General features: G+C 56.6%; 1 protein-coding gene across 2 annotated transcripts; it reads right to left on the reverse strand.

Moving 5' to 3' along the window:
* Positions 1–547: 547 nt before the first annotated feature.
* Positions 548–10,604, reverse strand: IBA57 (IBA57, iron-sulfur cluster assembly). 2 transcript variants are annotated; one of them, XM_025399670.1, is made up of 3 exons: positions 10,181–10,604; positions 1,900–2,240; positions 548–1,807 (listed from the first exon to the last, which is right to left on the reverse strand). In XM_025399670.1, exons 1-3 carry the CDS (start codon positions 10,519–10,521, stop codon positions 1,416–1,418), a joined length of 1,074 nt encoding a protein of 357 aa, XP_025255455.1. In that variant the 5' UTR covers positions 10,522–10,604; the 3' UTR covers positions 548–1,415. The 2 variants fall into 2 exon arrangements, with proteins under 2 accessions (XP_025255455.1, XP_025255463.1); XM_025399678.1 differs by lacking the exon at positions 10,181–10,604 and adding an exon at positions 2,322–2,376.
* Positions 10,605–14,840: the final 4,236 nt, after the last annotated feature.

Raw genomic sequence — 14,840 nt, forward strand, 5'->3', positions numbered from 1 at the left:
GGGCCACCTAGTTGTTTCCTTGCCCACAGGAGAGCTTACCGCAGCAGGTGGGACTGGACAGCCCTCCTCTTCCCTCCAGCTGCAGCCACTTCCTCCCGTGCATCCACTCTACACCCTTCTCCGTGGTGATGGCAAACTACACAGCAGCTCAGAGCTGCCTTTAGACCCCTGGCCCTGAAACTGCCATGGCTGAAGGTTTCTAGAGAGCACCTGTGGCCCCCCAGGATGGCTGCACAGGCTCCCTGCCTGCTTGGCCCTCCGTGACCACCCTAAGGTCCAGCTCGGTGGCCCAAATGCCTGCCCCCCAGGCCCTGTGCCCTGCAGCCAACAGCTCACAGCCATGGGGCTGTCCTTTGCAGACTCGGCACCCACATGCCCAGCCTGGGCCTCTGAGGCCTCCCCTGCTGGCCTGCAGCCATGCCAAGTGCTTCATCTGGTAGGTCTAGGCATTCTCAAGGGACAGCTGTTCCCAGGGTCGTCAGCCAGATCCCAGAAACTAAGCCCCCGCCTCCCTCTCCCCCAAATGAAACCAGAGCTCCCAAGGGGCTGCTTGTGGCTCACTCTTTAATAAATGCCCTGAAACATGGAGCTCACACTTCAGTGGGAAGGGGGAAGCCAGTGGGTGAACAGGAGGCTGCACCCCACGACTGACAGCAAGTCACTCTCACTGCAAACACAGGCAGTGCCGAAACCCAGCACACATATGCAGAACTCTGCTCTGCTGGCTTTTGAGCCCTGAGCTGGCCCTACCCCACGCTCCTGGAGGGCTCTGAGGACGAACAGAGGTGGGGAAACATGGACAATGGGCACAGCCTTCCACAAGCCTCCAGCATGGGATACCTGGTGGCTCAGCCCTGTGTGCTCCTCCATGCACAGAAATCCACATGCCACCTGATCCAATGTCCCAGACCCCTCTAAACCACGCACAACCCCACCCTGAGACATGCTGGAAACAAGCACAGTGAAACAACTCCCAAAGCCCGAGCCCCAGCCTGCAGACCCTGGACACCGCCCAGCTTCCAGGCACAGGGACCAACCCCCCATGAGGCTCATGCTGGGCAGAGTGGGGTGCAAGGCACAGAAGCTGCCAGTGCTGGCCAGAGACACTGTCCCATCCTCCCAGACAACCCTGTGTGGAGCCACAATTGGGGCCCGGCGCCACCTGGAGCTCAGCACTCACACAGTGGGCTCCTCTGGGGCCACAGGAAGCCGAGCGAGAAAACAACCCACGTGCCTGGGGCCCTTGAGCATGGGCGGGGCCAGGCAGGGCACCTACAAGGGGGACTTTCCCAGATGGGAACCAGGGTTCCCACCCAGTAGGCACAGCAGACAGATGGAATGGGAAGACCCCCGACAGAGGACAGAGGCCCCAGGCCCCAGCCTCCCCATAAGCCTGCACCAGCCAAGGCTTCGGGCTACTTGGAGACTGTAGGCCACCAGTCTGGCACAGATGCGGCTAAGGCCACCTGAGCACCCTCAGAGGCTCTGATGTGCAGAGGACCCTTGATCTTCTCTGACCACAGCAGGGCCAGCCCCACGTTGCCCTGGCCGGCCCTGAACTTGCCCACAGTCTGTCCTGACGCAGTCAGCACCGTGGCACCGGGGGTGATGCCACTGGCAGGAAGGGGGTCCAAGAACCTGACAGGGAAGAGGCGCTTGCGGATGACGCCCATGTGGTGGGTGCGGGCTGTCAGCTCCTGGCCGATGTAGCAGCCTTTGGTGAAGCTCACGCCGTTCATGAAGGCCAGGTTGGACTCCAGCGGCAAGGCCACCCCAGGAGGCAAGTCTCCGACCCCCTCAGGAACGCCTGCAGGGATCGGAGGAGGGAAACCAGCGAGAACTGAACATCATCTAGCCCTACCCATGCAATCCAGTCCTGCGCGCCCACCCTGCCCATACCTTGCAGGTATCGGTGCTGGTGATAATCCCACAGGTCCCCGAGCCGGCCCCCCGACACCAGGGCTGGGCCTTCGTCCTGGGTGAGGAGCCGCCACCCCATGCGTGCTGTTCGCGGGTCGCGGATGAGGATGGCAGCAGCCCCTGCACTCTCCTGCAACGGTGCATTCCCGCAGGCCTCAGGGGAACTGGGCAACACCGCCCATACTCGCAGCTCCGGGTGCGGCTCCACCGTGACCTTCCGCCGGATCCTGTACAGCGCCAGGTGCTTCTGCAGTGCGCCCTGCACGGAGCTGTCACACTCCAGGAGAAAGCCAGACACCTCCTCCGAGTGTTCCTGGAGCCTGCAGGGAGAGAGGCAGGGGTGCATGCCAGCTCACCAAGTGCATGGGCCAGAAAGGGCTGCATGACGGAGCTAGCCTTACCCGGGCAGAGGAGTACACCGTGGACCAATGCGAGGAGCCCTGCCCTGGGCCACAAGGGACTGCACCTTCAAGGCAAGCGCCTGGGTCACCACGAGCAGGGAGCCACGCCCACAGCAAGCCACGCCCATAGCCACACCCGGCAGCACCTCCCAAGGTGCGCATCACAGCTAGATGTGAGCACCATGGAGAACAGCGCAGAGTGCCGTGCCCACAGCAATGCCAGGATACGTGCAGACAATGCACATCAGGCCAGGCAGGGCACACCTGGACCAGCGCATGGAGAGCCCTGCCCACAGCCACGCGGAGCTGCGCCTCCAGAGCTCTCCTCTAAGCAGGCAGAGACAAGCTCACAGGGGCTAGCGCAGACAGACCCTGTTTGCCCAGGGACTGGCAGAACTACAATAGCCTGCCCAAGGGCATCGTCTGTAGTAGTCCCAAAGCCTAGGGAAGAAATGACAACAGTCCACTGGATGCGGGAGCAGGGACGGGCAGGGCCCCACAGCGGAACGGTATGCACAGCCACTGAGAACCAGACCTGCCTGTTCCAGCCCAGGGAAGCCATCGAGGAGCCCGAGGGTCCTAAGGTGGGCAGGAGGGAGGAGCAAGGAGCCCAGGAGGAGGTCAGGGAGGTACAATATGCCTGAAGACCACTCTACCTATGTCCACCACCTGCCTCCCCAAGTCAAGTCTCAGAACCCAACCCCAGAGCCATTCTGACCTGCACTCCAGGCAGCCCTCCTCAGAGGATTTGGGCAGGCACCACACGAATGACCCCTGACCAGATGGATGGTGGGGAGAGGAGAGGCCCGGGCAGTGTGGGGCATGTCAGGTGGGGGGCACTAAGTGGAGATACCTCGGGTGCAGCCACCTCCATGGCTAGGGTTGATTGCAGGTGTGGACTGCACAAGGCTTCACAGACCGGTGAGAGCTGAGACAGGGAGGTAATAAGACCCCCAGAGGGCCTACCAGAGAGGAGCCCACAAGCTGGTGGCCCAGCCCCTTCCAGCCAGAAGAGGGCTCAGTCCTTGCCAGCCGCCCAGAGCTTCAGGTGCCAAGTGGGGGCCTGCTGCCCTCATCTCTGCAGTCTCACTCTACCCTGTGATCATGCCCACGTGCCAGCAGCCACAGAGAATGTTCACACTCATCACCCAGAACCAGTGGGCACAGGTCTCACTGAGGACCCTGATGCAGGGAGGGTGGGCATGCCAGCTGTGACAGCCAGTGGAGCTGGCCCGCCCTCCAAGACAGTGGTCACAGGACATCAAAAACAACACTGGCAAGGGAGGGGAACATACGTCATTTACACATGTGGGGCTAAGATGATGGGAGGAACAGCAAGGACAGCACAGAGGGGCAGCCGCAGGTGTGGTGCGAAAAGGTCACCACGCCACCAGGGAAACACAGGCAATGTGTCCCAGACAGACGCAGTGGCAAACCCAAACGCTGGCCAGCACAAGGAGAAACCAGGTCACTGGCATGCTGCTAGTGTGGAGGCAAAACGGGCGTCCCTCTGGAAGACACGGTGCAAGTCCTCACAATATCAAACAAGCAACTACCCTGTGACCTGGCTCTCTCACTTCCGGGCATGGATCACTGAGAAATGAACACTGCAGTTCACACAAAACCTGCTGCAGCGAAAGCTCACAGCAGTCAGCTCTACTAGTAATGGCCAAAAGGGGAGAATCAAGGTGCCACCACACGACAGGGGACTTCTCAGCAAGAACAGGGAGCCGGAGATGGACAGAAGTGGGCGGATCTGAGGGCACTATGGTGAGGGAAAAGGGTAAGGGCAAAAAATAACAGGCCGGTGCATCCATCTATGACACTCCTGAAATGACACAATTTTACAGCTGGAGAACAGGTTTCGGGGTGTTGGGGGTGCCCATTCAGGGGCAGGAGCAGGAAGCCGCATGGGCCTGATCATGGCCACAGGTATTCGCATGTTAGAAAATCACAGTTATACACATGCATGCACACACGCACAAAGTAAGACACGCAAATCCAGAGACCCCAGATGTGCCCTGTGTGTGCAATCAGGGGAACTGGGGAGGGGTCTATGCGATCTCCTCCCACAGGTTGTTTTGGTTTTTTTTTTTTTTTTTGCAACTTCCTGCAAATCTATAATTATTTCAAAATAAGAAGTGGGAAAAAAAAAAAAAAAACAAGGAGCTTCCCCTGCAGAGGTGTCCGAGCACTACAAGAGGGAAGGCAGCAGGCAGTCCTTTCATCCCAGCCATCTGACATCAGCAAGTTTTTAACCACATGCATGCGTATTTGTATTTTTAAAGTCTACATTAGGGTCAGCAGACAAAGATGGACTAAAACACAGGTGAGCAGGGGACCCGGGCGGAGGGACAGATGTGAGGTCATGGGCACAGGGTGCTGGGCACCGGACAGGCAGGGAGGAGCTGAGCAGCGCCAGGCAGAGTAGAGGGACAAAGTAAGGGAACTAGAGTGGAGCTGAGGGATCGCAGGTCCAGGTTCTAGTAAGCTGGGCACACAGGCACAGGGGAGGCCACAGAGTCCTACAGGGCAAGGGCAGGAGCTGGGGCAGGACAGGCAGGGTGGGGCCAGGGTGCCCCATGGGTCCATCAGTCGAGAGTGGAGCCCAGAGAAGATTAAGCTGAGGGCCCCTGCACTCTGAGGTGGGGCTGGCTCAGCTGCCTGCCTTGGCTGGAACCCCCACCCATGCTGAAATCCCCTGCTGCCCCCATCTGCTGAGCACTCCCTGGCCTCCCACAGGGTGGATGTCCTCACAGGACCCAGGTTCTGGGGTCAAGGGCACTTTCCAGCCCTCTGTGCCGGTGACTGTCTACCAAGCAGCTTCTCAGGACCAACTGAGCTGGGACGTGACCCCCAGGCCCACCCCAACCCCTGCCACACCTGAAGACTGCCAGGAGACTAGCCGCAAAGGAGAGCCCTGGCCTGGGGAGCTTTCTCAGCCTCATCGTTATCCATGGTGGGGGCTGTCCAGATGCTGAGCAGCACCCCTTGCCTTACCACATCCCATCATGACAACCAAAAATATTTCCAGATACCACCGAGGGGCACAGGGGACAGGGTTGCCAGAGAAAATACAGGGCACCTGGTTAAATCAGAATTTCACATCAACGACCAATGACTTTTTTAGTGCACCCCAAATACCGCACAAGATGTACGTACAAATCATCCGTTGCTCGTCTGAGATGGACCTGGGTGTCCTGTGCTTTTGTTTGCTGAGCCCAGAAGCCCCGGTGGGAGTAAGGGTGCAGGAAGTGGAGGGAGATCAGGGGTGGCTCTGGCCCAGCCAACTGAGAGAAAGGGTCCCCTAGCCATCAGACCCAAGGGTTTCCAGTCATGTTCAGGAAAACACTGCCCTGGGGCCCGGCCTGACAAGTCTCTCCTGCCCCTCAGTGCTGGACAGACACAAGGCCACAGCCCTGACACTCTTGGGCCTGCTGAGCCCTGCACTGAGTCCACATCCTTGCCCCGGCCAGATCACAGCAAGGCCACTGGACCACAATCCTACCTGCGACATGACCCTACAGCCTCTCTCTGCCTCCTACGTGAAGAGAGATCAAAACCAACTGACAGAAAAGGACCCCAAGGAGGCCAGGCATGGTGGCTCATGCCTGCAATCCCAATACTTTGCAAAGCTGAGGCAGGAGACTCGCCTGAGCCCAGAAGTTCAAGACTAGCCCGAGCAACATAGTGAGATCTCAACTACCTGTAGTCCTGGCTACTTGGGAGGCTGAGGTGGGAGGATCACTTCAGCCCAGAAGTTTGAAGGTACAGTGAGCTACAACTGTACCACTGCACTCCAGCCTGGGCGACAAAGCAAGGCTCCATCTAAAAAGAATGCTGGCGCGGTGGCTCAAGCCTGTAATCCCAACACTTTGGGAGGCCGAGACAGGCAGATCACAAGGTCAGGAGATTGAGACCATCCTGGCTAACACAGTGAAACCCCGTTTCTAATAAAAAAATACAAAAAACTAGCCGGGCGTGGTGGCGGGCGCCTGTGGTCCCAGCTACTCGGGAGGCTGAGGCAGGAGAATGGCGTAAACCTAGGAAGCGGAGCTTGCAGTGAGCTGAGATCCAGCCACTGCACTCCAGCCTGGGCGACAGAGCGAGAGTCCATCTTAAAAAAACAAAACAAAAAAAAAATTAGCTGTCAAGCTATGAAAAAACATGGAGGAATCTAAACGCATTATCACTAAGTGAAGGATGCCAATGTGAAGAGGCTACAGATGCATGAGTCCAACTACAGGACATTCTGGAAAGCGTGAAACTATGGAGACACTAAAAACATCAGTGGTGGCCAGGAGTTATGGGAGATGGATGGATGGGCAGGGCACAGAGGATTTCAGGGCAGTGACACTACTGTATGTGATGCTACAATGGTGGACATGTGTCATCATACATTTGCCTAACTTATTAACACACCAAGCCAAGAGTGACCCTCATGAAAACTATGCACTCCAAGTGATGATGGTACGTCAACACAGGTTCATCAATTGTGGCGAAAACAGCACTTTGGTGGGGGATGTTGATGATAGGGGAAGTTGTGGGGTAATATGGGAAATCTCTGCACATTCTGCTGTTTTGTTGAGAACCTAAAACTGCTATAAAAAGCAACTCCCATTAAAAGACAACAACCAAAAAACTATAGCTTCATCTGAAAGAAGGCACTACATCCAGGAAACAAGAATAGGGGGCTTTAAGGAAGCAATGGCTCAGGATGATATATTAGCAAGTATCAGAATTGAAATAAAAAATCTTAGAGTCAGAAAAAACCCACAGAGGAATGATGGGCAGGGAATGACCAGAGAAGCAGGAACACAAGGAGGCTTCCAGCGAGAGGTGGCCCCTGACCTGTAGGCTGCCCTCTCCCCAGAGGAGTGACCAGAGAGGGCAAACCACAGAGAGAGAGGTCAACAGCCAACAGCAGCCCGACAAGGAAAAGAGTGTAACCTCATGAACTGAACTAAACATGCCCAATGAGCGCAGCCCTAAGCCCACCCATGCCACAGAGCTGGGAGGGGTGGCATCTGGACACCTGTCGCCCACCACCCCCTGGGGAGCCAATTGAGGTGACCTTGTCGTGTCCTTCTTCTGATGGCTGAGGAGAAACAGGGCCATGAATTCCAACAGAACTGAAGCTACAGGGTTTCAAGTATTATTACACGGATGCTGAATCCCATGGAGGATGGTCCTGCCCCACCCAACCCCTCAGAGTGGAGCTCCCTGGCCTGTGACTTTGTGTCACATCTCAGAAGCGAGACCAGAGGTGGATGATATCACCCCTCAGTGCTGAGCTGGGGAAGAACAGAGCCACCTCCAGTACCCTCAGCACTCAGAACAGTGGCGGACACACCAGACACCCAGCACAAGCGAAGAAAATTAACTCCTCCTGCAGACCTCGAGGACAGAGACCACTACAATGAGAGCAAATAGAAAGCCACAGAAAAGCCACCAAGCATATGCTTGGTAAGGGGAACTGGGGCCCAACAGATCTACAGATAAGCTCTAGACTAGGCAAGAAAGGATGAAGAGGAAAAAACCCTGAGACGCAGAAAGGACAGACAGTTGACCCTTTAACTATGCAAGGGCTAGGGGCACTGGTCCCCACACAGTTGAAAACCCACCTTTAAGCTTTGACTCCCCAAAGGCTTAACTACTAACAGATTCCTGTTGACTGGAAGCCTTATGTATAACATACGCAGTCAAGTTGCACATATTTTCTGTTTTATGCTATTATATACTGTATTACAATACAGTAAGCTACAAATCCCAGAAAGAAAATCCTAAGGAAGAGGAAATGCAGTTCCTCTTCACTGAATGGAAATGGATCACCATAAATGTCTTCATCCTCATGGTCTCCATGTTGAGTAGGCTGAGAAGGAGGAAGGAGAGCAAAGGTTGATCTTGCCATCTCAGGGTGGCAGAGGTGAAGGAAAATCCATATATAGGTGACCTACGCAGTGCAAAGTCAGCTGTACTTTATACCATAGAACAATTATTAAGAACAGGAATTCAATAGAACTAGGACTCAAAGGGAAAAGAATAAAAGAGGACTATAGAAATATGGAAGGGAATTTGGGGACCAAAAACAACATCACTGTAAGGCTAACATGTGAACAGCACAGTACTGACATAGAAGGCTCAAAATAATCAAAGACTATAGTTCTTAAGATGAAGAAATTAAAGTAGCTAGACAAAATGTAATGAATACATAAGACAAACAATGATGACTACATCTCTGAACTGGGACATGAAGATTTAAGCCTATTGAGCTAGGGTGGGCACACTTTTTCTGTAAAGGGCCAGTGAATAACTTAGGCTTGAGGGCCACACTCATGCCACAACTCTGCCACTCTAGGCAAAAGCAGCCCCAGGCCGGGTGCAGTGGCTCATGCCTGTAATCCCACCACTTTGGGAGGCCGAGGCGAGTGGATCACCTGAGGTCAGGAGTTTGAAAACAGTCTGGCCAATATGGTGAAACTCTGTCTCTACTAAAAACACAAAAATTAGCCGGGCATGGTGGCAGGCACCTGTAGTCCCAGTTACTCAGGAGGCTGAGGCGGGAGAATCTCTTGAACCCTGGAGGCAGAGGTTGCAGTGAGCCAAGATTGTGCCATTGCACTCCGCCTGGACAACAAAAGCAAAACTCTGTCTCAAAAAAAAAGCAGCCCCAGACCACATGGAATCCAATGGGCGGGGTTCCCAGAGAGTTTTATTATAAATACAGGTAATGGGCTGAGTCTGACCTAAGGGCCATATTTCACCAACTCCTGTTCTACATTTAAAGAGCGCACTAAATGCCCAGCAATGTGATATGGAAAAAGACCAAACTAAGACACATCAGCAAGACATTTCACGACATCAAAGATAAAGAAAAGTTTCGAAAAGCTTACAGAGAAAAACACAGTTCACATACAAATAAGAACGGCACTAGACTTCTCAGAAAAGCTGGCAGCGAGAAAACAAAGTTGTGATGTGAACATTCTTGGTGACAATTTCCAAGCTAGATTTTCACACCCAGCCAGGATATCAGGTAAAGCCACTGGCAGAGACACAATGAGTCCAAAAATTCACCCCACGTAGCTCAGGAAGTCGTTAAAAAGGTGTCCATCCCCTGAAACCAAAACACAGGAGTAAGCTGAAGAGGACAAGAACAGGAGAGACAGCAGGCAGGCGGCCGCGAGCCAGATCCACTTCACCCGGCGGAGGTTTCAGGGATCCAGGTCCCTAGAAGCCGGGCAAGGGAAACCCCAGGCTGTAGGCTGTCACGGCCCTGACCCGGCATGAACATCACTGACAGTCGTGATATCAGCACAGATGACAGAACCAAATGCCAGTGTGACCAGCAATGGTGAGATCTGGGAGGGGACACAGAGAAAAACAAGGTAAACAGAACCCACGAGTGTCACCACAAGCTGTCACTCAGAAACACAGCTCTGCCACCAGGCGGGGGCCCTGAACCCCTTGTCCCTGCGGAGGGAGAAGGGTCACCAGGTGGCCCACTTGGGAGGTGCCCACCTAGAGATGCCTCTGCTCTGATATGGTAGGCGGGCACCCAGGTCTCCCCTGGATGAGTCGCTGAACCATCCCTGGGTGTCAAGCCGAGTCCTCCTCTGGGTGCTGGGCCCTGGGTGAGCTTCCCCTGGGTGTCTATCCCAAGCGGAATCTCCTGGGTGCCCGACCCTGAGTGCCAGTCGCTGGCCCACCCGCCCTTGAACTTCCACCCCATCCCGGCCCTCCCCAGGTGCCCACCTCCCACGCCTTCTGCAGGCCCCGGGCGCCCGCCTTTCCCCTGGGTGCCGGTCCCTGAACACTCCCCTGGGTGCCCGCCCCCTAGCGCCCTCCTAACACGCGCTCACCCGTACAAGATAACATCATAGAGCGTCCGGCCCTGCACGTTCAGGAAGTGGGCGTAGCCCGCGCGCGCAAGAGGCGGGGCCCCCCGGGCCGCGGGACCCGGAAGCGGCAGTTCATTGGTCAGCAGCCCTAGCAGGAAGGGCGCCGCGTCGGGGCCGCGCACGCGCAGCAGGGTGCGCCCATCCAGCCGGAAGCAGGCCCAGGTCGCTGCGGCCGTTGGGTCGCCACCAGGACTGCGGAAGCTGTGGGCCAGGCGGCACCTTGGGGCCGCGCGCAGCCACCAGCGCCAGGCCGGGCCGCCGCGCCCCGGAGCCGCGCCTCGAAGCAGCGCCGCGGCCGCCATCTTGGACAAGAGTGCGGCAGCCGGAAGGGCCCACGGAAGCAGGAGGGGCGGGTGCCACAGCGGCCCCTGGCGGCGGCCGCCGGAGGGAGGCGGGAAGGGGCGGGCGCAGAGTGCGTGCGTGAGGGGTGAACGAAACGTGCGTGCTTGAGGGGAGGAGCAGTGCGAGTCGGGGCCAACAGAGCGTGCGTGCGTGAGGAGCAGGTCCGCCCGGGCTGGAAGGGGCGGGCGGGGCGAGCGTGCCTGCTGGGTGGGTGGAGCATGCGTGGGGGGCGGAGCATCGTGCGCGGGGTGTGTTTCGGGGCGGGGGCTCGACCTATCCGTCAGCACGTAGGCTCCACCCTCGGCAGGTAACGAGATTTCTGCCCACCTCTTAAGCGCCTTCTTGTGTTCTATTCGGGGCATGCCTCGCTTTCACCCACCCGTGTCGGGCACCGCCACCCATCTCGAGAACCTCTTCATCCTCCCAACCTGAAACTCCCTGTTAAACACCCACTTCCCAGCCCCATTGTACCCTCTGGTTCCATGAGCATGCCTCCTCTAGGGACTTTACAGGAGTAGAATCCTACGGGGTTTGTCCTTTGCGACGGCTTATTTAACTCAGCATAGTATTCTCAAAGTCCATCCACGGTCTAGCATGTGTCAGCTTTTTTTTTTTTTTTTTTTTTTTTTGTGAAGACAGGGTCTTGGTTACGTTGCCCAGGCTGGTCTCAAGGTCCGGAACTCAAGCAATCCTCCCGCCTCAGCTTCTTAGTAACTGGAACTACAAGCGCGAGCCACCAGGCCAGCTAATTTTTGTATTTTTTTGTAGAAATGGTCTCCCCATGTTGTCCAGGCTGGTCTTGAACTCCTGGGCTCAAGTGATTCACTGGCTTCGGCCTCCCAAAATGCTGGGATTACAGGGGTGAGCTACTGCGCTGGCCACTTCCTCTTTTTATAAGGGTACCTACTAGCTTGCCAGCTGTCCACGTGTGATTGTTGTGTCATTTATTTGCTGGACAATTGGGGCATCAGCTGCAGGTGGCAGGAGGCTCCATCCCCAAGTGACTCCACGGATAAGGACAGGCACCATCCAGCGCACAACCCCTCCACACCCCTAATCAATGCAACATGACGAGACACAATCACAGCTTCCAATCACATCCTTGGTAACTTCCGCTTTTTTCAGGCCAGGGTCAACCCCGTCATGTGTCTATAGTCCTCTTTAGTGCAGGACTCCAAGCTCCCACGGGGCCCAACCTGTCCTGCAGGACGTCCTTCCGATGATTCTTGTCTTCTCTTCACAGCTGAACTCACAGAGGACAATTTAGGCAGGAACCGCACACTGCTATGACATATCCACCCCACTGTGCTTTCTTGAGGAGTGATGCCCCATGCCCCCGCTGAGCAGCCCTGTACAGTGGCCACTTTCCCTGGTAGTAAGTGATGCATCTACAAGGTGGCCCCAGCAGCCTTCAGCCCTAGAGTCTGCCCTAGTCCAAACCATCCCCGTCTTTCTGGCCTCCATGGGCCCGTGCACCCTGTTGCATTCCTCTCTCCATAGTCCTCAACTCAAAGCACCAAAGAAACCTTACTCAATGTGTCTTTATGGTGCAGAGTCCTGGCAAGCAGAGGTCTTTGTGTAGCTGTTGAATAAAAAAATTCCTCGTGATGCATAGTAACATCAGTGAGGAAGACTGCACCAAGGCGCATCATGTGGTGTGGGGCCCTGCCTGGCAGCCTTGGTGGAGATGGAGCTCAACCCCAACACAGCAGGGAAGGGGGTGGAGAAGCCGAGGAGCAGCGTGGGGTCAGTGGGTGGGAATGACTAAGGAGACATCAGGGCTGAGGGGTCTGGCTAAACCCACCTCACAGGGTCCTTGCTCTAGGCAGGCAGGGTGATCAGACGTCACCAGGGGACGGTGGAGGATGAGGGACCCAATCAGATGTCATGGAGGGTGAGATATCCAGGGTGTGGTGTTCTGGCTAAACTGATTCAGTAGGGCTCTTACTAAAACTGGATTTTCCAAGCAAGTGCCCACACATGGGCCTAGGAGAAGGTTCCGGATCCTGGCCGGAGTTTGGCCAAGCAGAGAATCCCTGCCATAGCTCCCTGCCGTGTCCCGAGGGCCTGGGCCAGCACCCAGCATGCCTTAGGGGCTCAGGTGACATTCAGCAGTCAGCGAATTCCCGCAGGCCCTGGTCATGGCCACGGAGGCCCTGCCGTTAGTCCACTCCCTTCACTGCAGCCTCCTCGTCTCTGGAGCTCCTACTTGCCCTTCTGAACCCTCCTCACAGCATCCCCACCTGCCCCAAGCCCTGTGAGGCCCTGGATCCCTGCCTGCCCAACGAGGCGAGGGTCACGGCATGGTGAGGGGCCTGGAGAGAATCAGCCGGGTCCCCCAAGGTCCCTGGGCCTCAGTCCCCCGCCAGCCGCCAGCTTCCTGACTGAGATAGGCCAGGCCTAGAATGTGCTCCCTAGCCACTGGCTGTAGCCACCACCCCTTCCTCTGTTGGAGCCTGGCGTTCCTGAGGGTGACCCGGTATCCCCCCCCACCCCCGCCCCGGGCAGCCCCATATGGACAGAGCGGAAGGCAGGCAGGATGAAACCTGGGGCAGGGGGTGGCGCGGACAACACTCACAGGCGGGGGTCGAATTCCTCTAGCCTCACGTCAGCCTGGTCCTCAGCCAGAGGAGGAATTTGCTTCCACCCCTGCACAGGCAGCAGGAAAGGCGTGTGGCAACCTGGTGCCCCGGGCCAGGCCCAGTGGCTTCCAATCCGTCCTGCCTAGGCCCCCCACCACAAAGAAGCCGCCACCACCATCAGGGGCTCCTTCAGTTCAAATGGACTCAAAGGAAACATAAGAGAGCTTTCAAGCTCCAGAGTCCCAGGGGCCACTTTCCAGTGCCAGAGCCATGTGAGGCCATAGCTCCAGGCCACCTCCAAGAAGCCTTCCTGGACCCTCTACGCCAGCCTGGCCAGCCACCGGGGCTGCTGTTCCCCTTATCAGCAGGCAGGGGACTGGGGCCTGGCACCTGGGGGAGGAAACCCCGCCCCCGTCCTGGCTTCAGGGACCAGGCTGCAGCTGGGGCCAGGGGAGTGAGAACTGGAAAATGTCTGGGCATAGGGGTGGCAGCCCCTGCTTCCCAGGTACTGTGGGGGCAGGGGGAAGGTGGTTTCCTGTTATTCTCGCCTCAGGGCTTCCTCCCTTCCTAGAGGAAGGAGAGCGCCACTGCCCTATTCTGGGGGCGTCTCTGAGCAGCTGGCCCCTCACCCCACTATGCACACCCATGAGCAGCCGAGAGTTTTGGCTGAGGTTGTGGAAACGGATGGAGGTGAGACGTGGAGTCCCACCCCGCCAGCCTGCTCCAGCACCGCCTGCTCTGGCTCTGTCCTGCTGTGTATATGGCTGGGCCCAACAGTGACTGGCCCCCCTGCCAACCTGCCCTAGAGCTCAGAAGATGCAGGACAGAGGAGGGAGGGGGACTATGGTATCAGCAGTGCCAGGCTCAGCTCATCACCATCGTGGCCACCCCAGGTGGCTGGGGAAACCAAGGCATGGGTTTTCTAAAAGTGACTGATAAGCGCCAGGAGTGTGGGAGGGGTTTAGCCTTTGGGGGTCTGCAGACTGGAGCAACTTAGATACCACGTCCCGCTGTAGTGGGAGACGCCAGCCCTGCTTGGTGGTGTGGGGCTCAGGCATAACATTGTGGGAATGTCCAGATTATCAAGGACTTGGTCTTAGAGGGAGGATTAGCAGATGGCGTGGAGGCTGGGGCTTGCACAGCCTTTCCTGGCTAAGGCCATGCCGCTGGGAGGGTGTAGTAACAGAGCCTAAGCCCACCAGCAGATGCTCACAAACCTGACATGGCCCACCTACCCCCAAGTCTCCAAGAAGGGAGGTCTGTCCCCAGGGTCCCGTCTCCCCTTCTCTTGTGACAATCCAGCTTCCCAGGGGGCATATACCCTCTAATACCAGCAGAGTTGTCCCCTCAAAACTCCTGTGTTGAAGTCCTAACCTCCAAGAACTTTAGAATGTGGCTATAATTGGAGACAAAGCCTTTAAAGAGATGATTAAGTTAAAATGAGTTCATTGGGGTGGGTCCTAATCCCCGGTGGCTGGTGTCCTTAAAAGAAGAGGAGATTAGGACACAGATGCACACAGAGGGACAGCCGTGTGAGAACACAGCGGGGAGATGGCATCCATGGGCCAAGGAGGAAGGCTGCAGGAGGAACCAGGCTTGCCCACACCTTAATCTTGGCCTTCCCTTCTAGGACTGTGAGATAATCAGTGTCTGTTGTTTAAGGCACCCAGTGCATGGTGTGGTGGTATGGCAGTCCC

The sequence above is a fragment of the Theropithecus gelada genome, chromosome 1 (genome assembly GCF_003255815.1).
Source record: "Theropithecus gelada isolate Dixy chromosome 1, Tgel_1.0, whole genome shotgun sequence".
Lineage (NCBI taxonomy): Eukaryota > Metazoa > Chordata > Mammalia > Primates > Cercopithecidae > Theropithecus > Theropithecus gelada.